Source organism: Neoarius graeffei, chromosome 21, assembly GCF_027579695.1.
Source record: "Neoarius graeffei isolate fNeoGra1 chromosome 21, fNeoGra1.pri, whole genome shotgun sequence".
NCBI classification, from domain to species: Eukaryota; Metazoa; Chordata; class Actinopteri; order Siluriformes; family Ariidae; genus Neoarius; species Neoarius graeffei.
The window spans coordinates 48,343,868-48,367,446 of record NC_083589.1 but is presented as its reverse complement, the minus strand read 5'-3'; the positions used below and the strand labels follow the sequence as shown (position 1 = coordinate 48,367,446).

General features: G+C 42.2%; 1 protein-coding gene across 4 annotated transcripts in view; it reads right to left on the bottom strand.

Moving 5' to 3' along the window:
- The window catches only part of arhgef39 (Rho guanine nucleotide exchange factor (GEF) 39), a 129,778-nt gene that overhangs the window by 29,771 nt on the left and 76,428 nt on the right, over positions 1 to 23,579 (bottom strand). For all 4 annotated transcript variants that reach the window (XM_060903286.1, XM_060903285.1, XM_060903288.1 and 1 more), the window contains one exon: positions 15,180 to 15,250. In XM_060903286.1, coding sequence (XP_060759269.1) covers positions 15,180 to 15,250 — 71 coding nt within the window. The remainder of the gene's footprint in view (positions 1 to 15,179; positions 15,251 to 23,579) is intronic.

Sequence of the window (23,579 nt, the reverse complement as noted above, 5' to 3'; positions counted from 1 at the left end):
TCAGAGTGACAGAAAGCAGTGGGGGAGGCCTTGAAATAAATCATTTTTCAAAATGCGTATTAATTAATAAACAGGTTCTAGATATTAAGAAGTTTGGAGATAATGACCACAAGTTTGGAGTCTGTATCACATACACATTTTTTTCCAAGTGTTTTTCAAGGGTTTGCTTAAACCGTTTTTGAGAGTTTTTATTTAGTGGTGTTTGGTGAAATAATTTCCCTTAAATTTAAAATAACAGGAAAATAAGAAACAATTAAAAAGTAATGTTTCAAAGCTGTTTATTAATTCTTCGTACTGCACAAACTAGCCCCATCCTTTTGGCTACGAGCGGAGCCAGCTGGTAGATCAGACTTTTGCCATAGCCGGTCGGCAAAACAGCGAAAACGTCCTTCTTGAAAAGGAATGAGCGGAGAGCCTCTTCCTGCTCATGTTTCAACGAAAACTCCAAGTCTAATTCTTCTAAAACTGATTCCAAAGCGGAGTCAAACGAGCGCTGTTCACTAGCGGTAGCCATCTTTCCTGTTGTGCTTTCTCCAGCGTCACGCAGCTTTGTCGTCACTCCTGCAAAAGCCCGCCCAAAGAATCCAAACAAAAACCTTGCGTTGTGATTGGCGGGCACGATTTGATACCCGGGGTGTTTTTGTTTATATGGTGTGAGGCTAGACCCATTCGCTAGGCAAAAATATTTTTGGCCGCTAGGCGGGTGGGTCTAGTTTACTAGGCTACCTTTGTCACTCATCTGTAGATAAAATATTGTCAAGTTAATTCTGATGGTTTGCACTTTAACCTCTGTGGCAGATTGAGGGCGTGGTTTAGCAGCAGCAACATGGACGAGTGGGACGTTAACCTGGCACACCCGTTGCTCATCTGTGTGGGCAATATTAACTGCCCGCTCCCCTACGCTCCTGCGGCAGACTCCTGCTAAACCACACCCCATCTAGCACAACCTTATCGCCACAGTTTCATTTAAAAAAAAAAATCAAAATCCAATTACAGCCTTCGCTTTTGAAGGACTCTGCTAACCGGTCTGTTCCATCATGGGTTTTTTTTGTGTCCGATTTTTTTTTTTTTTTTGCTCTGTGACTCTTTTCCCAAAATTTTGAAGTGACCTTGGGTATGAGAAATGTGTTCTATAAAGTATAATTAAAATTAAGATTATTATATCCAGTTGAATAAATGATAGAAAAGAAACCTGTAACAATGTATACAACCATTAAAACTACACTATACAGACAACTGTTTAAACAGGAAGCTAATCTCTGATTAACCTACATGTTATTTGAATAGGAAAGATTTTTTTTGCAGTCTGAATGGCAAAGGGGGGGTTGGACGGATGGACGACATATGGAGTGTGCTGCTTTCTGTCACGTGAAAAAATAAATTGCTACTCCAGCAACAGCATGGGGTGAAAGCCAGCATGAAGTAAGGTCAGAAAAACAGTAGACATATAAAGTATACACAGAAAAATATGTGCGTGTTGACACCTACACATTTCATAGGTTTTTCTCTATTTTGACCATTTTCTACAACGTACAACAATACAGTCCTAGAGGTGTTGGACGCCCAAGACTAAACATCCTGAAGATGCTAGGTAATGATCTTGAGCTGTATCTAGGAGAGGATTACGATATTGGGATGAGGAAGCTTTGTGCACTGGATCGAGCTACCGGTAAATGGCGCGGAATCCTACGTTCCACCAAACAACGATTAAAGGAGATACACAGAACCTTTATTTTTAAATAAATTTGAGTGGATAGTATCTCCGTCCTTGACTCTTGTATGCTGCATAAATGGGAATCGACCGCAAAGTTGGCATTCGAGCTGCCCCGCTGAGCCAGCCAGCCCTGAGTGCGTGACGTCACATCGGTAACCGGTTTTAAGGCCGAGGCCTTTGACAGCTATAGACCAAAGTCATATCAATAAAAATTTATGGTGAAAGTAAGAAATACCGTTACCGACTTGCTCAACTAAGACTGATTTGATTTCACTGATTGTGGGTTGACTCTCATTAAACAGGATAGGTGTTATAACTTATGCAATGTACATGCATGCATTTTCACTGATAAAATGTAAAAGGCTAATTAAATAATCAGATGAACTGAGAATCACATTCTGAAGCAAATTAAATAATCTTATGCCGGTAACTTAAAGGAATGGATACGGAGCTCAGATATCAATGCGCTGCCGAAGCGCGCAGAAGGTGTTAGTACGCCTGTCATTATAGTGCGGACTTTCCATAGCATAGAAAATCGCTACGTTTCAATTTGTGTAACTGAACTTGTTTCATGTCACTGGTCATATAAACCTATGTAAACAGGAAAAACGTGGAAGAGTTTGGTCGCATCTAACTACAGCCCCAAAAAATACCATTGGCCATACTGAGCCTAGCTACATTGCTAACAGGAGTGACAGCGCGTCTGACTGTGTCTGACTGACTGGGAGGTCGCGCAAAGCTCGGATAGGTACGGAGCAGCTCGTCTCAATTCAGATAAGAGCATATTTCATTATGGAAGTACGGTGGACTGTTCTTTTAAGCACACAATACAAGTTACATGCATTAATCTAAATGCAGGTAAACAATGAGCAATGTCGTTTTTTGTATCCAAATGAGAGTCGCATCTTACCCATCCGTGTTCTCGCTTCTTGAAGGCCGACCTTGTGGCCGATTGTTTTGAAACAATCTGACTTTCAGTTGTTTGATCAGTTCTCCGTTCATTCACTTCTTCCACGTAAGGGCGAGATATTGCTGCTGAGGCAAGCATATCCAGCGGAGAAATCAGACGGCTGGTCCACTCATTCTCCATTTTCTTCATACTGAGTACTCCGCCATTACTGCTCGGCTCAGGCAATTACTAAAACCCGGGACGGGACGTCACTGGTTTTAGCAACAACCGCACGGAGGTCACTGCCAGAGCGATAATATGTCACATTCTGTCCTGGCCCGGGTTTTAGCAACAATCCTCGGCTCACACTCTGGGAGAACTGGTGCAACTTAACTTACTTTCCCTTTTCTGATAGCTTTATTTTCTTTTAATTGTTGGTACTGCACCCTCTTTCAATACGGGCTTATAGCCAACGCTCAACAGATCAGAGGTTTCGTACGAGTCATCAGTAAAATGTGCAGAACAGAGGAGAGACCACTTTGTAGGCGCCCAATGTGCCCGTGAACTTCTCGCAAAGCATGCCCAAATCTTTGCAGTTTGAACATTCTTGGGCCATGAATGCAACATAAATGCTGCACCCACCAGCAATACATCTGCATGGCATGGCGATAAATTGGCTCAAAATGGAAGCTCGAAGTTGCAGTCAGCTCTGTGTTTTAGTATAGCGGAAATGGCGATGAGACCGATAGCCTTCCTGTGGTGATGTCACAGACATCAAGGTCATTCACTCAGACCTCTACCTGTATGAATCATTTTAATCGTAAAAATTTCTAGATTAGATTTATTGTTAATGCTTAAAACTATTCCTGTGCCATTCTTGAGGTCTCAAGGCATTTATAAACAAAAAGTGAGGCCATGGTTCTGCGTATCTCCTTTAAGAGATTGTGAACAGGCAGACCCGTTGCTGGACAGATGAAGACCTGACCAAGGTAGGAACAATACAGAAAATAAAGATCCAGTAAATAGCCCTATTCCACATTATGTCAAGAACCGCTCAACTAAGTAAAGTAATGGACTGCTATTTCTCTTTCAGACATGAAGTGTCTTAATTAATAAAAAAAAAAAAAAAAGAGACGAGTTAGGTGTGTCCAGACTTTTGATGATACTGTACACACACAGCTGTAAGAGCTTTAGTAGCTACAATGACTGCAATACTCGTACTACAGTATTACCTTGTACTGTAGTACCTACATGAGCACTGTATGCAACTAGTCATTTTTTTTGTCCCTCATCTTGGACAAATACATTGGGAACTGCATTAGATATTTCAATTTCCAAATGTAATCCATGACTAAAATGACCATACTGGTAGCAACCCAATTAGCTCACTTTTTCATTTTCATCTACTCGACACACACATTAAGACTGTTACAATAACCAGCAATGTGGATAAAGCCTCGGTCACAACCAGCCGTACGTGCTCCTACGGCCGGTCTACGTGCAAAAAACGCAAGAAACGCACGGAGGGTGCGCGTGTGACGTGCTGATTTTCGAGCCGCAGACCGGCCGCAGAGGTTCTTTGTCATGCCAAACAAACTCTACGGGCGCTTACGTTTTTTTCAGGTTGCAAGACAAACTTACGGCCAACGTGCGTCTTTCTCCACGAACAAAAAAAACGCAGCAATTTGGGAAACGCCAAAAATCCCACAGCCAAAAAAAATCGTATGTCCGGTTGTGACCTAGGCTTAAGAGACTGAACAACAGAGGTTGACAAATTACCCAAGTTCATTACTTAAGTCAAAGTACAGATCCCACTGGTTAAATGTTACTCCGATACAAGTGAAAGTTGTCCAGTCAAATTTTTTACTCAAGTTAAAAAGTACTTGCTTTTAAAAATACTTAAAAGTACATGTTCTGTCAACACATCATTGTATTATTGCCACAAAACCTAATGCTGTTACCAAAGACAGAAATGTGAATTCAGAAAATGAACGCATGCTGTGCCATCACGGTGGTTTAACGTTACGCTAGCGAGTCAGCGAAACGCCACCTGACATGCTCGAAAACTCTTTTCAAACTCAAAATCATATTGGATCGCAAACGCTACTAGAAAAGAAAGACTTCTACATTCTGTTTCTTTGGCAAGATTATGCTGAAACATAAAAGGTCTTCAGATAAGTTAACGTTATTCATGTTCGCGTAACTCCATTTTTACATGCTAACTAACAGTGTCCAAGTTAACTAGCTATGTGTTAACATTAGCCGTGGACAAGGCTATGGCGACTTGGTGGGCAAATCCATAGAAAGTCATTTGAATAACCAGACTGCATAGCTATTGCAACGTTATTGCTAGCTCTAAAAGCACAACATCTTCATTGCAAGCTTTCTCTTGGAATAAAACGTTTATATACCTCAATATGCTTCCACAGGTTGGATGGCGAGTTTTTGTAGGCCGTGATGTGGTTCGTTTTAGGTAAACAAAGCAAACGTTTAAAACGAAACGAATCTTTAATCCTTTCAGAAAACTGAAACGTGGGTTCATGGGCCATGAGTGCGTGCATTCTCTAGAAGAACAGTCTCGTTCCATTCGGTCATCAGCTGATCGTGTTAAATAACGCTGCTGAGAAATCATTGAACTTGATTTTATACGGTCTATGGACGTGATGTGACCCTAGTGAGTACTGATAAGTTGTCCCAGTGTCACCTGCGAAAAAACCAACCACGTTTTAGAAAAGAAAAGACAAAAATGTCCACTTTCAAAGCTGCTTCATAGTAACGAGGACCTTGATAGAAATGTAGTGGAGTGAAAAGTACGATATTCGCCTTTCAAATGTAATGAAGTTAAGGCCAATTTATGCTGACAACCCAGTCCTAGCAGATGGGGTCTGCGTAGCCCCCCCACCTTCGCAGACGCTCTGCGCGCACCTCCCAAAAATTGTGACCACCGCAGAAGCCTCGCAGACAGCGTCGCAGACAAGAGGGCTCTGATTGGTCCACTCTACATCCGCTGTACACGCACTTCCACTTCCCTACTTTCCCGGTTTGGCTTGTTTTCACGACCGCCATTTTTAAAAACACGAGCGAAGATGGAGCAGCACGAGGAGCGGTTGATCGAGGAAGTGAGGAAGTACGTACATCTATACGACTCCAGTTCTAGTCATTATAAGTAACCGGAGGATAAACACTCCACTAACCACACCCACCAACTACTCCTAGCGATTTCGCGACTTCGCGCCCCCTTCCGTTGTGGCGGTGAATAACATCGCGCACGCCTATTACTCCCTGCTCAACGATAAATTACAACTGTCTGCGAAAAGCTATCTGCGAAAGCCTTGTCGCAAGAGCATGCAGAGGCCTTTAAAGTCAGAAGTTTCCAAAAAAAAAAAAATTTTAAATACTCAAGTAAAGTACAGATACTCAAAAAGCGTACTTAAGTACAGTACTCAAGTAAATGTACTTCGTTACTGTCCACCTCTGCTGGACAAATCAGATTTGATCACTTGTAATATCCAGTACGGTTAATCATATGTCGAAAGAAACAAGTCAGGTTTGTCGTCTTGTGTAAACAAGTAATTTTTGCATAATAAATCAAAATATGAACGTTTTTACCATCCCATTTCAATAACGCACGTGCATGAATCCATTACTGCACCTCATCATAAGGAAAGATGTACTCCATATTAAATGTCACTAATAAATAAATAAATACCTCAAAATGCTGTACTCAAAGCCAGTCAACACACTATACTCACCTTTTAACTGGACCGTTTGTGTATAATGACAAACATAAGCCACTATATACAGTATTTACTGCGCCAGCCTGGACTTCACCACAGACTGATGTGTTTATTCAAGTTATTGTTTATTTCCCCGAGATATATGATTTGCCACACCAGTTCATATGCAAAAAACACATCTACACGTACTGTACAGACTGTACGTATAAACAGAACGTGCAGGTTGCGTTTGATTTTTTTCCACATCAACCCCCTGGAGACCGATGACCCGCAGCGAGTGAATGAACACATCCAGCCTGCACTGATTGAGTCGGATATGCTGCTGTGCAGTGTGTATATTCTTGTGACTCCTTTAATTAGCCATAGTACTTAGTCCTGCTGACTGACTCGCTGCTATTCTGCTGGTAAAAACACAACTCGTTATAGAGGGATCTGATTTTGGAGGAGTAGTTCATGATTTTTGTACCGTATGACGTCACAGATCTGTTACCGGTTCTAAATCACCCCCAAGAATTCCACAGGTTTGTACCAACGCTCTTTTCACAAGTATCCGAATCGTCGCAGAATCTCTCTTGTACATCAAATTAAGTTAACGTTGCTGAACAGAACTACTAAACTGTTGTGTAATGGAACGCCACGCAGAGGTGACGCTTGCTGTGCTTCAAATAATACATTTTCAGTTACGCAACGAGGAAGCTGTGAATAAACGGTTTGGCCAATTATTGTGTGCTGAGTACATTCGTCTTCAACTGCGCTAATGTCTGTGCAAACAACATGCAGCAGATGGATACTAATTTTACATGCCACTCGTTGGGTTTTGCAGTACAGTAGTTTCTACGTGATAATAAAATAACTGTCTAATCAGAGTACTTATCCTCCAAACAATCCTATAAATTACAGCAGAAACCAAAAGACAGAAGAAGTGTGTCTCATAGTTGGATACGTTATTATGAGAAAAAGCACCGTTTAGCTCCCGAAAGGATTCTTGATTCGTCTCTTCATATTTTTAATGTAGAAATCTACAACAGCATTTTTTCCTTAGAGAAAAGCTCCCGCAAGATCGCTCAACCATCCAAAGAACACTGAATGGTTTCTCAACTAAAAGCGGTTTCATTTAAGGTTTCTTCAGATCTGGCTGATAAATGCAGCACACCTCAGCTATGTTTTTAAGGACATCATCATATTATTACAACCCCGATTCCAAAAAAGTTGGGACAAAGTACAAATTGTATATAAAAACAGAATGCAATAATTTACAAATCTCAAAAACTGATATTGTATTCACAATAGAACATAGACAACATATCAAATGTCGAAAGTGAGACATTTTGAAATTTCATGCCAAATATTGGCTCATTTGAAATTTCATGACAGCAACACATCTCAAAAAAGTTGGGACAGGGGCAATAAGAGGCTGGAAAAGTTAAAGGTACAAAAAAGGAACAGCTGGAGGACCAAATTGCAACTCATTAGGTCAATTGGCAATAGGTCATTAACATGACTGGGTATAAAAAGAGCATCTTGGAGTGGCAGCGGCTCTCAGAAGTAAAGATGGGAAGAGGATCACCAATCCCCCTAATTCTGCGCCGACAAATAGTGGAGCAATATCAGAAAGGAGTTCGACAGTGTAAAATTGTAAAGAGTTTGAACATATCATCATCTACAGTGCATAATATCATCAAAAGATTCAGAGAATCTGGAAGAATCTCTGTGCGTAAGGGTCAAGGCCGGAAAACCATACTGGGTGCCCGTGATCTTCGGGCCCTTAGACGGCACTGCATCACATACAGGCATGCTTCTGTATTGGAAATCACAAAATGGGCTCAGGAATATTTCCAGAGAACATTATCTGTGAACAAAATTCAGTGCCATCCGCCGTTGCCAGCTAAAACTCTATAGTTCAAAGAAGAAGCCGTATCTAAACATGATCCAGAAGCGCAGACGTCTTCTCTGGGCCAAGGCTCATTTAAAATGGACTGTGGCAAAGTGGAAAACTGTTCTGTGGTCAGACGAATCAAAATTTGAAGTTCTTTATGGAAATCAGGGACGCCGTGTCATTCAGACTAAAGAGGAGAAGGACGACCCAAGTTGTTATCAGCGCTCAGTTCAGAAGCCTGCATCTCTGATGGTATGGGGTTGCATTAGTGCGTGTGGCATGGGCAGCTTACACATCTGGAAAGACACCATCAATGCTGAAAGGTATATCCAGGTTCTAGAGCAACATATGCTCCCATCCAGACGACGTCTCTTTCAGGGAAGACCTTGCATTTTCCAACCTGACAATGCCAAACCACATACTGCATCAATTACAGCATCATGGCCGTGTAGAAGAAGGGTCCGGGTACTGAACTGGCCAGCCTGCAGTCCAGATCTTTCACCCATAGAAAACATTTGGCGCATCATAAAACGGAAGATACGACAAAAAAGACCCAAGACAGTTGAGCAACTAGAATCCTACATTAGACAAGAATGGGTTAACATTCCTATCCCTAAACTTGAGCAACTTGTCTCCTCAGTCCCCAGACGTTTACAGACTGTTGTAAAGAGAAAAGGGGATGTCTCACAGTGGTAAACATGGCCTTGTCCCAACTTTTTTGAGGTGTTTGGGTCATGAAATTTAAAATCACCTAATTTTTCTCTTTAAATGATACATTTTCTCAGTTTAAACATTTGATATGTCATCTATGTTCTATTCTGAATAAAATATGGAATTTTGAAACTTCCACATCATTGCATTCCGTTTTTATTTACAATTTGTACTTTGTCCCAACTTTTTTGGAATCGGGGTTGTATTATTAATAATAATAATAATAATAATAATAAATGTACCTTCAGACCTGACTGCGAGCTAGCCTAGTGGTTACTGTGCCTGACCCTCGATAGGGAAATCGCGAGTTCTACTTGCGGTCGGATCATACCAAAGACCATCATATAAAAGAGGAAAGGAAAAAAAAATAAAAACCCAAAAGGGGTACCTACTGCCATCTGGCAAGGCACGCTGTAATACAGATGCAAGTGGGGAATCAAACTCTCACGGTTACCAGACGACTAGCCCCCCCACTGTAACCCTAGCTGTATAGGCGAGAGGGCTGAGGGCTATGGAAACGGAGATCGGTGCCACCCAATGTGTCTTAATGGCCTGGTTAGTACTGGGACGGGAGACTGCCTGGGAAGACCAGGGCATGGCGCAGGAAGGACTTTAGATCTTCAGGCCTACAGTACACAATTTTCTGAACTTGAAAAAGTTAAGAAAGTGTGTGTGTGGGGGGGGGGGGGGCGGCACATCAGCATGTGTGTTAAACATTAATTTATATTAAATATTCATTCCATGTATGCGCTTAATAAAATCAAAAACAAAAGAGGTCCATCATTGATGCATTTCATGCACGTCTCAAAACGGCCTTACTGGGATCAAATTAAAATGTATTTGACCGAACGAAACACTGTCTGGTTAATGGTGAGCAAGTTAAGTGGGGAAGTCATTCACGAGGGAAGGAATAAACCATGACAGAGCATGCTGGATTAGGAAAATAAATCAACAACAGGGTGGTGGGGATGCAGACTGACGCAAGGTTGACTGACTGTTACTACCCGAGAGATGATTTTATTTATTTATGCCCTAAGTGTTTTATTCCTCTTATCCCACAGCAATTTGCCAGAGATTACGTTTTTAATTTGTTAATGAACCACAGTGCATTTATTACCCATTTATTTAATTCAGTTTTATTTATATAGCGCTTTTAACAAAGGACATTGTGACAAAGCAGCATGACAGAAATCCAGATTGAAATTTTAATTTAAAATTTAATTTACTCCAGAGACAATGGTGGCAAGGAAAAATTTCTTGAGCTGGGAAGAAAGGCCTTTAAAATAAATAAATATATAAATAAAAAACCTCCAGATATTTCACACTATTGCTGTAAAGAAACCGCGAGTTGGCCTAGTGGTTAGCGTGTCCGCCTCTTGATTGGAAGATCGCGAGTTCTACTCGCGGTCAGGTCATACCAAAGACCATCATAAAAATGGTACCTACTGCCGTCTGGCAAGGCACGCTGCAATACAAATGCGGGTGGGGAGTCAAACTCTCGCGGTTACCAGAGGACTAACCCCACACTGTAATCCTAGCTATATAATAGGCGAGAGGCCAAGGGCTACAGAAACAGAGATTGGCTCCACCCTATACGCCACATGGCATGGGAAGGACTTTGACTTGACTTTGCTGTAAAGAAGATTCCTTAATATTCCGGCTTTGGTGGTTTACGTTGAACCAAATAAAACTGGCATTCCGTTAAAAAAAAAAAAAAATTTGTCAGCATTCCGAAACCAGAAGCGTGACGTGCGACAATGGAGCATCTACATGTAGGTTGACGTACAACATACTACACGTCGGAAATACCAATACTCTGAGCATACAGACGTTGCTTTCAAAACAATAACGACAGGTGACCTGAGATGCTTTGGTTAGCCGTGCACGTCTATACCACTCCTCAAATACAAGCAAAGTTGCTGTGTGTTCAGAAATGTTGGAAGAGAAAGTGAAATAGGAAGAAATTTGAGACAGAAAGGCGCATGGACCTTAGACGCCGTAAATAGAGAGTCTCGAATCTGCGCTACTCTTAAGAACATTACATTAATGGCATTTAGCAGACGCTCTTATCCAGAGCGATGTACAACATACCAAGAGCAGCCTGGGGAGCAGGTGGAGGTTAGGTGCCTTGCTCAAGGGCACTTCAGCCATTCCTGCTGGTCCAGGGAATTGAACAGGTGACCTTTTGGTCCCAAAGCAGCTTCTCTAGGCTTCCATTAGGAACAAAAAGTTAAAAACGAAATGTCAAAAAAAAAAAAAAAATCATCACACCCCTGTTCAGCAATGCTGGCGTTCCCGTTTATACGGACGTCAATCCCACCTCTGTTACTATCAGTCGTTCTGGCTCAGAGATGAATGACGCAGACACCCTTCCCCGTTCCGACATTTTACAAAGAACGTGAGGCGGAATAAAAGCGTAAGAGTCCCGCCTAGAACAGGCTGTGAAAAAGGGGCTCAAGAAACCTTGAGAGGAACCAGACTCAAAAGGGAAGCCATGCTCTTCGGAGTGACACCGGATGATAGTGCGATTAGAAATCATTTCTCATTCATAACTGTAGAGTCAAAAAGTGTTATTCGTGTTTATTGGACCTTGAATATGAGCACTGTTAGAGTTTTAACTTTAAGACTTCCATATCAAACTGAAGTTATTAAGTGTTCAGTGATGGAGACGTGAATCATCCATCCGTTATCCGTAACCGCTTATCCTGTTGTACAGGGTCGCAGGCAAGCTAGAGCCTAAAAAAAAAAAAAAAGTAGTTACAAACTTGGTGTGTGAGAAATTGTACTAAATATTTAAAAATTGTAAAATGCAAGATGTTGTATAAAAAAAAAATTCCTTCTTCCTTTTCAGTGTTTTTAAATACGAGCACTATATTCCATGTTTTTCATCTCATCTCATTATCTCTAGCCGCTTTATCCTGTTCTACAGGGTCGCAGGCAAGCTGGAGCCTATCCCAGCTGACTACGGGCGAAAGGCGGGGTACACCCTGGACAAGTCGCCAGGTCATCACAGGGCTGACACATAGACACAGACAACCATTCACACTCACATTCACACCTACGCTCAATTTAGAGTCACCAGTTAACCTAACCTGCATGTCTTTGGACTGTGGGGGAAACCGGAGCACCCGGAGGAAACCCACGCGGACACGGGGAGAACATGCAAACTCCACACAGAAAGGCCCTCGCCAGCTCGAACTCAGGACCTTCTTGCTGTGAGGCGACAGTGCCAACCATTACACCACCGTGCCGCCCCTTAGTTGAGCGGTTCTTAACAGAATATGGATTAGTGTGGGGCCGAGTAAAATTAAGGATTAATTTCATGAGTGAGTTCGAAGTTTTCGCCACGAGGGCAATTTCAAAACTTTGAAATCACGAGTGAAATTGATCCTTAATTTTACGAGGAACCATACGATTACTTGTTTATAATATATAGGGCCAAATTCATACTTCGGAGGCCATTCAAGTTCACAATATTTGTCATTCACGTTTTCTGAACCAATCAGGGCGCAAGACTATCTTGCACGTTTGACTCAGTTTCTAAAGCGTCTTTCATCATGACACAAAAAAACTGCGATAGCACCTTGTCTAACTCGCAGCATTCATATGCCACTAGAGAGTCGTTTATTTGCCTTTCTGCGGCCCATTTCTTAAACACGGAAAGCCAAAAATTCGTACTTTTTTGGTATTTTCATTTTCGCCTGCAGCTTTCAACTGGTTTATAATTTCTTCGTCAAATATAGCGAAACGCGGCATTGCTGAGTCAGCCATTTTGTTGACAAAATTTGCTAATTTTTGTAAATGTAACCAAGCAACGAGCTAGCCAATAGCATTTCAGAAATACGGCCCCGTGTTAAAGGGCATATCACGGGTAAATTCAGGAGCAAGATCAGTGTAATTCTCCTATTTTATATTAAACTTTGGTCAAATATCTGTCACATTCTGCATTCTCTGCTATTTTTTTTACCTTGAGCAATACCAGAAAAATTCAGTTGAAATCAAGCCATTTGAGGCGAATTGGTCCGCCTCTGAAAAAACTTGGCATTTGAATTTCCCGGCAAATTGATTTTCGTGACGTTTGCGGGACGCCTCCCTCTGAATCCTACGTCAGCGCTGGTTTGTTTATGAGAAAACGACCTGGTGGTTTTCTGCAAATTTCTTCGTTATTGCGTAATTATTAAAATGGTTAACAGATGTATCGTAGGAGGGTGTAGCAACACCGATCTTGATGGGATTAGTACTCATCGTTTCCCAAAAGACCGGGACAATGAGAGAGAAATGGGAGCGCTTGGTCTACACAGGCTGTGCACTGAAACCGTGCAAAGCTCTCGCAGCCTGCTGGCGCTTCCGCAGGTGACGTCACGAATCTGGCTCTAGACTCCCTTGGGATTTTTCCAGACGTGTTTATTTTATTTTTTTCTGCTGTAGACAGATGGCCTTGTGCAAAATTACCCTTCTGGATGAGTGTGTAAAGGGACATACTTTCATATATATATAAAAAAAAAAAAAAAAAAAAAAAAAAAAAACGAAATTGGTCCAGAATATGCCCTTTAAGGAAAAAAGCCCTCCTTGATTGACCAATCAGAATTGAGTAATTTGGCCCTATGTATTATAACTACAGTTATGGAATAGGGCTATTTATTATGATCTCAAACAGTGGTGATCTTTAAACTATCCATACAAGGCCATCTTCATTTATAGTTACACTTTCTAACCAACTGAGAATTCAACAGCGCTGTGAAAACAGCTGAAGCTCTACGGTAGTTCACTGTGAATCACAAAAATACTAGAGGTGTCTAAATTTTGGAATGCAGCTAAATTGTGTTTGCGCCCATCAGATCTGTTCAATCCCCCTTGCATATTAGAAAACCGTGTTTCAACAGAACCTCGCCTCCCGCATTAATAATCCAAACCCTCTCATTATATATTCCACAGACAATTTCTCACCAGCTCTTTTTTTTTTTTTCCTTTCCACGTTATCCATCGAGTGTGTTTAAATGGAAACTCTTGAGTGTTAACTTTTTTTAATTAACCTTTGACAGCGCCGGATTGGTCAGCGGGTGGCCGTCATGCTGGCCGGCTGACAGGCATGCAAAAGTACGTGCTGAAAAAGGTGCTTTAATTTATGATTGACGAGGTGTGTGAAGTGCAGCAATTACCACAATTAAAGCTGTGCCATTCCACATGAAACGTCAAGGGGGGAGAGGAAAGAGAGAAAACACTTCACTACAACAAGAGGGAAGTGGAAAACAACAGAGCCTGCCGGAATTCTCAGTGCTGGTTTGCTTAATCAGATGCAACGTGATTTGTCTGGGGTTGTTTTTAAATAATTCCCTTTACAATGTGCTTGGGCTGGGTGTGCAACCCCCCCAATAAAAAGCAGGCCAGCAGAGGAGAAGAAAAAAAAAAAGTGGCTTTAATGAGAAGAGGAAGAAGCAGAGTAGGGGGCAAATTTGGATATGTACCTTCATCTTAGAATCAGGCGCTGTTTTAATTTGTAAGCAAAAGCAGCACGGAACCAATGAGATTTTAATTGATACACATAAATAATTCTGTGTGTACACTGCCGCTTAAGTCTGATTTGCTGTTTATTTGACGATAGAAATTAGTCATTATCGGAGCTTCTGTTGACTGTGGAGATTTTATTTATTTATATTTTACACGGTTGATATCCTCTGATCTGGTCCCAATTAATTTTGTCAAAATCCACACGGGGAATTTAGACTCACGTTAAGCTTCGCCGTACTTTCATCCTCCGCGAGCGCTACGGCGGCGGCGGCAGCGGCTGTGACAATAATAACAAATGAACGATGAAAGGAGAGCCCAAAGTTACTCTGTTTGTCACCCTTACAAAGACAAGAGAGGCTCTTTTCCACTGCCAGCTCCAAACTTCACAGGCAGATTTGTTTTGCCACCACATGCAGCACTTTCTGCACCTTTTTTTCCCCCCCTCCAAAGGGCCTAAGGTATCATTGCTAAGCGGAGCAAAAGCAAAGCTAGATCACACGAGCGCTGAATGATCTTTAGAGATTTCTCTGAAAAGTGACAAACTAGAATGGAAGGCAAATGAATAATAAGCGTGGCTTTGTGTGACTCCGGTTCTGCGTTTTTGAAACCGATCTTGACAAATAGATAATAAAAAATAATCCAGGCTGGATGAACCCATCAACATTTTTGTCACAAGGATGAGAGAGTGTTTGTTGAGCTGGGAGACAGGGAGGGAGAAAAAAAAAAAAAGTCAGAAAGTCTTACTTGAAAGCTGCTGGAACTCTGGGTTATCTGGACTGGTGTTCTCTGTCAAGTCCCTCAAGAAATTATTGTACCTGCGGAGAAAATCCACAAATAAGCCTGGTGAAACAACAAGCTTTTTGGAAGATGAATAAAAATGCATCTTTAAACGGGGGGGGGGGGGGGGAAGAAATACGCGGGTGAAGAAGTTGGACAGTTGGCATCACAACATGAGATTATTCCCAGCAAGAAAATACCAGGGCCACTTAAACAAGTGCTTTTGGTGAAGAATAAAGATTTTACTCATCCCCATCGAGTCCAAATGTCTGCTCATAGTGAGAAATGAAGGGACAGGAAAAGAGAAAAAGCAATAGGAAGTGAATATATTTCCTGTCATACTCCACACATAAACAAGTGAATGAATTTGACAGGGTTAAGCTCCACACATTAAGGAGAAATTAAATATTGATTATTGTGCTATCGCCAGCCTGTCCAAAGATAAAGGTTATTAATGGCTGACCAAATGAAGGGCCCTATTAAGGAAATGACCCCATCACAAGGTGAAAGTGAATTGAGAGGGAGAGAAATTCGGGGGTAATTCATTTCGCCATTTCAGAGACTGAGATAAAGACAGAGTGAGCCTTAACCGGAGATTACAGCTCACTTAAATAGAGTCCAGCGCCCGCTGACATCAAAGACCTCTTGCGATTCAGACGGCACTCAAAAAGTTGCAGACTGTTCGAACCTCTGTGGGCTTTACCACTTACTAGAAAGCTTTCAAGAGATGCAGAGGTGAATCTGGTATTCAGCATATATTCTTCGAAAAACATGCTTTGTATACAAAATATTTCACACTCATTTTATAAAATATGAAAAAAAAAAATCTCACGTTCAGCTGGTGGGAAGGCACAGACTTCATCAGAGAAGTTTTTAAAATTAATACCCTCTTAAATAAACGTAGGCCAAGTTTACATTAGACCGTATCTGTCTCGTTTTCTTCGCGGATGCACTGTCCGTTTACATTAAAACGCCTGGAAACGCCGGGAAACGGGAATCCGTCAGGGTCCACGTATTCAATCCAGATCGTGTCTGGTCCGGTGCTGTGTAAACATTGAGAATACGCGGATACGCTGTGCTGAGCTCTAGCTGGCGTCGTCATTGGACGACGTCACTGTGACATCCACCTTCCTGATTCGCTGGCGTTGGTCATGTGATGCGACTGCTGAAAAACGGCGCGGACTTCCGCCTTGTATCACCTTTCATTAAAGAGTATAAAAGTATGAAAATACTGCAAATACTGATGCAAATACTGCCCATTGTGTAGTTATGATGGTCTTTAGGCTTGCCATCCTTCCGCTTGCAAGCGGTAAGTGACTTGCGTACAGCGGCTCAGTCCCGAATCACTGCTCGTGCACTACACTCGCGCGCTCTGTGAGCTGCGCAGGGCCGGAGTGCGCACCCTCCAGAGGGCACTCGCTGTTCAGGGCGGAGTGATTTGGAGCGCAGCCGCTGAGGAGGAAGCGATGAGCCGCACTGACACATTTCAACTTACGTGCCGAATTAGTCATGTGATTAGCGTATCCGTGTATTGGCGTTGCTGTGTGCACGCGAATCGTGTATTGGCGTTGCTGTGTGCACGCTAATCGTTTTTAAAAACGTTAATCTGATGATCCGCTGATACGGTCTAATGTAAACCCCATCGTGGTCTCGCTTCCAGAGCGCTTCTCATTGATCATCTACACTTACTCATCAGCCAACCATGTGGCTGCAGCTTAATACAGGTCAAGAGCTTCAGTTAATGTTCACATCAAACAACAGAACAGAGAAAAACGTGACCTCGGAGACTCTGACTGTGGCAGGGTTTGGACTGGTTTGAGCATTTCAGAAACTGCTGATCTTCTAGAATTTTCACACAACTGTCTCTAGAGTTTACACAGAAAGGTGTGAAAAATGGGAAGAGGGGGGAACAAACAAACACACACACACACACACACACACACACACACACACTATAAGCAGCCAAGATGTCAGGAGAATGGACAGACTTGTTCAAGCTTACAGGAAGGTTACATTAACTCAAATAACCACTCTTTACAACCACGGTGAGCAGAAAAGCATGTCTGAATGCACATCATATTTGAGGTGGATGGACAACAGCAGCAGAAGACAATAAAAACAAGAGTCATCAGGAGAGGACATATCCCCCCCAGCCCCCACATGAAACCCCACTCCAAATTTTCCCCAAGTTTAATTGGTTGCCATGGAAATATGGGGGGGGGGGGGGGGGGGGGGGGGGGGGATAAATAAATAAATAAATAAATAAATAACCATCCCAGAATGTCAAAAAGCATAACTCCTCTAGTCACTTAACATAACTGTCAGGATTCTAAATAAATAACCTAATAGTTTTTGAGTTATGCTCCGGAAACTAAAATGTTTAGACGGACAGACAGAGTGAAAGCAATATCCCCCCCGGGATAAAAAGCCTCAAAGTGCATATTCTGGACCAATTTCGTGTTTTTTTTTTTTTTAATATGAAAGTATGACCCTTTACTCACTCATCCAGAAGGGTAATTTTGCACAAGGCCATCTGTCTACAGCAGAAAAAAATAAAATAACAAAACGCGTCTGGAAAAATCCCAAGGGAGTCTGGAGCCAGATTCGTGACGTCACCTGCGGAAGCGCCAGCAGGCTGCGCGAGCTTTGCACGGTTTCAGTGCGCAGCCTGTGTAGACCAAGCGCTCCCATTTCTCTCTCATTGTCTGGTCTTTTGGGAAACGATGAGTACTAATCCCATCAAGATTGGTGTTGCTACACCCTCCTACGATACATCTGTTAACCATTTTAATAATTACCTGATAACGTTGAAGAAATTTGCAGAAAACCACCAGGTCGTTTTCTCATAAACAAACCAGCGCTGACGTAGGATTCAGAGGGAGGCGTCCCGCACACGACGTCACGAAAATCAGTGTGTCCCGGGAAATCCAAATGCCAAGTTTTTTCAGAGGCGGATCAATTCGCCTCAAATTGCTTGATTTCAACTGAATTTTTCTGGTATTGCGCAAGGTAAAAAAAAATAGCAGAGAATGCAGAATGTGACAGATATTTGACCGAAGTTTAATATAAAATAAGAGAATTACACTGATCTTGCTCCTGAATTTACCCGTGATAGGCCCTTTAACTTGAGAAGACCACATCTGGCTCCAGACAGGTCAGCCAAGATGAGGAATCTGAGACTATAGTGGGCACAGGCTCACTGAAAATGGACAGTTCAAGACTTTTTTTTTTTTCGGGGGTGGGGGGGTGGTTAATATATATAAAAAAATAAATAAATAAGGGGGGGGGGGTTGTCCACCTTGACTGCTGTTGTAATCTGCTGTTGTAACTGCTTACCACAGTTACAACGAGTGGCTATTTGAGCTGCCTCTGACCTCTCTGCTGCCCACTGATTAAAAGGCACCAAGATCACTTTCCCCCCCACATTCGGATGTTTGATGTGAACAATAAGCTCTTGACCTGTATCTGTATGGCTTTATGCCTTATGTACAACCCCGATTCCAAAAAAGTTGGGACAAAGTACAAATTGTAAATAAAAACGAATGCCATGATGTGGAAGTTTCAAAATTCCATATTTTATTCAGAATAGAACATAGATGACATATCAAATGTTTAAACTGAGAAAATGTATCATTTAAAGAGAAAAATTAGGTGATTTTAAATTTCAGGACAACAACACACACCTCAAAAAAGTTGGGGACAAGGCCATGTTTACCACTGTGAGACATCCCCTTTTCTCTTTACAACAGTCTGGTAAACGTCTGGGGACTGAGGAGACAGAGTTGCTCAAGTTTAGGGATAGGAATGTTAACCCATTCTTGTCTAATGTAGGATTCTAGTTGCTCAACTGTCTTAGGTCTTTTTTGTCGTATCTTCCGTTTTATGATGCGCCAAATGTTTTCTATGGGTGAAAGATCTGGACTGCAGGCTGGCCAGTTCAGTACCTGGACCCTTCTTCTACGCAGCCATGATGCTGTAATTGATGCAGTATGTGGTTTGGCATTGTCATGTTGGAAAATGCAAGGTCTTCCCTGAAAGAGACGTCGTCTGGATGGGAGCATATGTTGCTCTAGAACCTGGATATACCTTTCAGCATTGATGGTGTCTTTCCAGATGTGTAAGCTGCCCATGCCACACGCACTAATGCAACTCCATACCATCAGAGATGCAGGCTTCTGAACTGAGTGCTGATAACAACTTGGGTCGTTCTTCTCCTCTTTAGTCCAAATGACACGGCGTCCCTGATTTCCATAAAGAACTTCAAATTTTGATTCGTCTGACCACAGAACAGTTTTTCCACTTTGCCACAGTCCATTTTAAATGAGCCTTGGCCCAGAGAAGACGTCTGCGCTTCTGGATCATGTTTAGATACGGCTTCTTCTTTGAACTATAGAGTTTTAGCTGGCAACGGCAGATGGCACAGTGAATTGTGTTCACAGATAATGTTCTCTGGAAATATTCCTGAGCTCATTTTGTGATTTCCAATACAGAAGCATGCCTGTATGTGATGCAGGTGCCGTCTAAGGGCCGAAGATCACGGGCACCCAGTATGGTTTTCCGGCCTTGACCCTTATGCACAGAGATTCTTCCAGATTCTCTGAATCTTTTGATGATATTATGCACTGTAGATGATGATATGTTCAAACTCTTTGCAATTTTACACTGTCGAACTCCTTTCTGATATTGCTCCACTATTTGTCGGTGCAGAATTAGGGGGATTGGTGATCCTCTTCCCATCTTTACTTCTGAGAGCCGCTGCCACTCCAAGATGCTCTTTTTATACCCAGTCATGTTAGTGACCTATTGCCAATTGACCTAATGAGTTGCAATTTGGTCCTCCAGCTGTTCCTTTTTTGTACCTTTAACTTTTCCAGCCTCTTATTGCCCCTGTCCCAACTTTTTTGAGATGTGTTGCTGTCATGAAATTTCAAATGAGCCAATATTTGGCATGAAATTTCACAATGTTGTCCATGTTCTATTCTGAATACAATATCAGTTTTTGAGATTTGTAAATTATTGCATTCCGTTTTTATTTGCAATTTGTACTTTGTCCCAACTTTTTTGGAATCGGGGTTGTATATAATTTTGCCTCCGGATTTCAACCCTGTTATGCTCCACCTTGTTACAACCTGTGCTTCCTAACAAAATGGAATAAATACAAAAAGCACAAAACACGCTTTCTTCTCACATCAATTCCTGAAGAGACATACAGCACATATTCCATCCATCCATCTGCTTTGAGGTGCAAAAGGCTGCATACAAATAATCATTTACTATAAACGCAATTGCTTTTCTTCAATCTTAAAGCACATTAAAGGACCTGATGATTACAAAAGTGCCCAACATAGTCCAGTTGACCAGAAACAGGTGGCAAACATCACATTTCTAATCCTTTTTAAGCTGAAAAGTTAAGATTTAAACTCGAGAGCTGCAGCAGCACAAGGCTCTGTTTTTAATTGAAGGAAAGTGATGCGAGAGGAAAAACGTCGCAATAACCATCTGCCCCCGCGGCCATGCTGGAATAACAAACAAATAGCAGCAGCCGCTGTGACACCATGCCAGCAGTCAACCTGCATGTAGCATCTTTTAAACTTCACTTCTTAAGAACAGTTTTAGGTGGTTGACACTTCAAGGCCATAGTGAGAGAACTTCAGCAATAAGCCGTTCAAATTTGCACTCTTCACTCTCGAACAAGGAGTTGAACCCATATAGTGTGCATACAAGACCGCAGTGCAGCAAATATGGGTATTTATTTATAATGGTATAAAAGCTTTCTACTTTTTTTTTTTTAAAGTGGAGAAAAATCCCAGAATGTGCACGCTTGTTTAGGAAGGCACCAAGTCCTGATTATGTACTCTGTACATCCTGGACAGTTTTATTAGAGAATCCACTGCACTTCGTCCAAATTATCAAGCATCTTGCTTTGAATCTGAAAAACAGGTTTTCTTATTAAAAAAAAAAGAAAGAAAGAAAGAAAGAAAGAAAGAAGGAAAAACAGATGCGGGCAGCATCTGTTGAGAAGCAGCAAAACATCTCACAACTCAGATGAACCAGAGCGACTACTTACAGAGAAATCTCCGCATCTACATTACTACACATTCTGGCTCTTATGGTGATTTGAACAGTCACCAAAAACTGACAAAAAGAAACAAACTGTGGAAAGTGGAGCGTGAGGAATCCAGGTTTCAGGGTTCCAGCCTGAAATGAACACACTGGAAAGCACTGAATTGTAACTAGAAACTGAAAGCGCTAGGCAATATATCATACGATATATCAATATTACAGCAAAATGCCACAACATACCAAATTTCAAGATGCTTTTTTTCCCCCAAACATTTAAGGAAAAAAAAAAGTTACAAACTTAGTGTGTGAGAAATTGTACTGAATATTTAAAAATTGTAAAATGCAAGAAGTTGTATAGAAAAAAAAAATTCCCTCTTCCTTTTCAGTGTTTTTAAATACAAGCGCTATATTCCATGTGTTTCATCTCGTCTCATTATCTCTAGCCGCTTTATCCTGTTCTACAGGGTCGCAGGCAAGCTGGAGCCTATCCCAGCAGACTACGGGCGAAAGGCGGGGTACACCCTGGACAAGTCGCCAGGTCATCACAGGGCTGACACATAGACACAGACAACCATTCACACTCACATTCACACCTACGGTCAATTTAGAGTCACCAGTTAACCTAACCTGCATGTCTTTGGACTGTGGGGGAAACCGGAGCACCCGGAGGAAACCCACACGGACACGGGGAGAACATGCAAACCCCACATAGAAAGGCCCTCGCCGGCCCCGGGGCTCGAACCCGGACCTTCTTGCTGTGAGGCGACAGTGCTAACCACTACACCACCGTGCCGCCCCTTCGTGCCGCCCCTCCAAGCCAATCTTGCTGGTTCAGGGAATCAAACCAGCGACCTTTTGGTCCCAAAGCTGTTTCTCTAACTATTTGGCCATGGCTCCCCCAAATAAATAAGTAAATAAATAAAATGTGTCGGACAGCACGGTGGTGTAGTAGTTAGCGCTGTCGCCTCACAGCAAGAAGGTCCTGGGTTCGAGCCCAGCGGCTGACGAGGGCCTTTCTGTGTGGAGTTTGCATGTTCTCCCCGTGTCCGCGTGGGTTTCCTCCGGGTGCTCCGGTTTCCCCCACAGTCCAAAGACATGCAGGTTAGGTTAACTGGTGACTCTAAATTGAGCGTAGGTGTGAATGTGAGTGTGAATGGTTGTCTGTGTCTATGTGTCAGCCCTGTGATGACCTGGTGACTTGTCCAGGGTGTACCCCGCCTTTCGCCCGTAGTCAGCTGGGATAGGCTCCAGCTTGCCTGCGACCCTGTAGAACAGGATAAAGCGGCTACAGATAAAGGATGGATGGATGGATAAAATGTTAAAAAGGGGAAATGTTTTCAAATCTCCTAAGACACATTTCATATTGCCTTCCTCTGGTCTATAAGACTAAGAGGAATTTGCATTACTGTGAATCTTGTTATTATGGAGCATTTTTGCTTTATGAATTTAACCCAGCCTACTCCTTACACTTATACACAATTTTTTATAAATATAGAACTTCTCCACTTTTTTTTGAACATAACTGTTTTGCTAGCAACGTGCTAGAAAAACTACACATCATGCCACAAACCATGTCCTCACCCGATCCGTTTTGTCATACTGCCTTCCCCAGGCTACAACACTGATAAGAATTTATGGCTTAAGTAGACTGCACTTTTGTCTTCTTGCTGGAAAGTCAATATGGGATCTCTCTGCAATATGACGTAGCGCGACAGCGAGCTGTGCTAAACTGGAGAAGAGGACGAGAGGTCACTCGTGAAGGGAAGATCAGGAAAAGTAGTTTTGCTAAGCGATCACTCTCTTAATCTATCCGTTCAGGGTGCGCCGTGACCTTGAATTGCATTGACAACTGACATTGATTTCTGCTCTGAGTGCTTCTCTCTGCCTCTTTTTCTTCTCTTTCTCGCCCTCCATCAGATCGAGACAGGAGCAGTCCTCTTCCATTTGCAGTCTACCGATGGCTGGGACAGACAAACGGGTGCCAAAGTGGCTTTTAAAAGGGACAATCATGGCAATACACGTGGGATGGAGAGACTAATGCGGTCTGCTATGCAAGAGTTTGAGGAAAACTGCCATCATCGTTTTCTTTTCTGAACTTTCCTGACTGTCTACATGGTAGAATCTTAACGTGACCAAACAAAGCTTCGTACAGGACTACAAACACTTTACCGCAGTGGCTCTCAAACTTTTTCCCCACCAGCAACTTCTTTAATTGTAAAATAATTTCCAGAAATAAATTCCAGGACAGATTTAGTTTATGACCAACAGAGAGTTTATGTGAATATTAGGCTCATTACTTACACA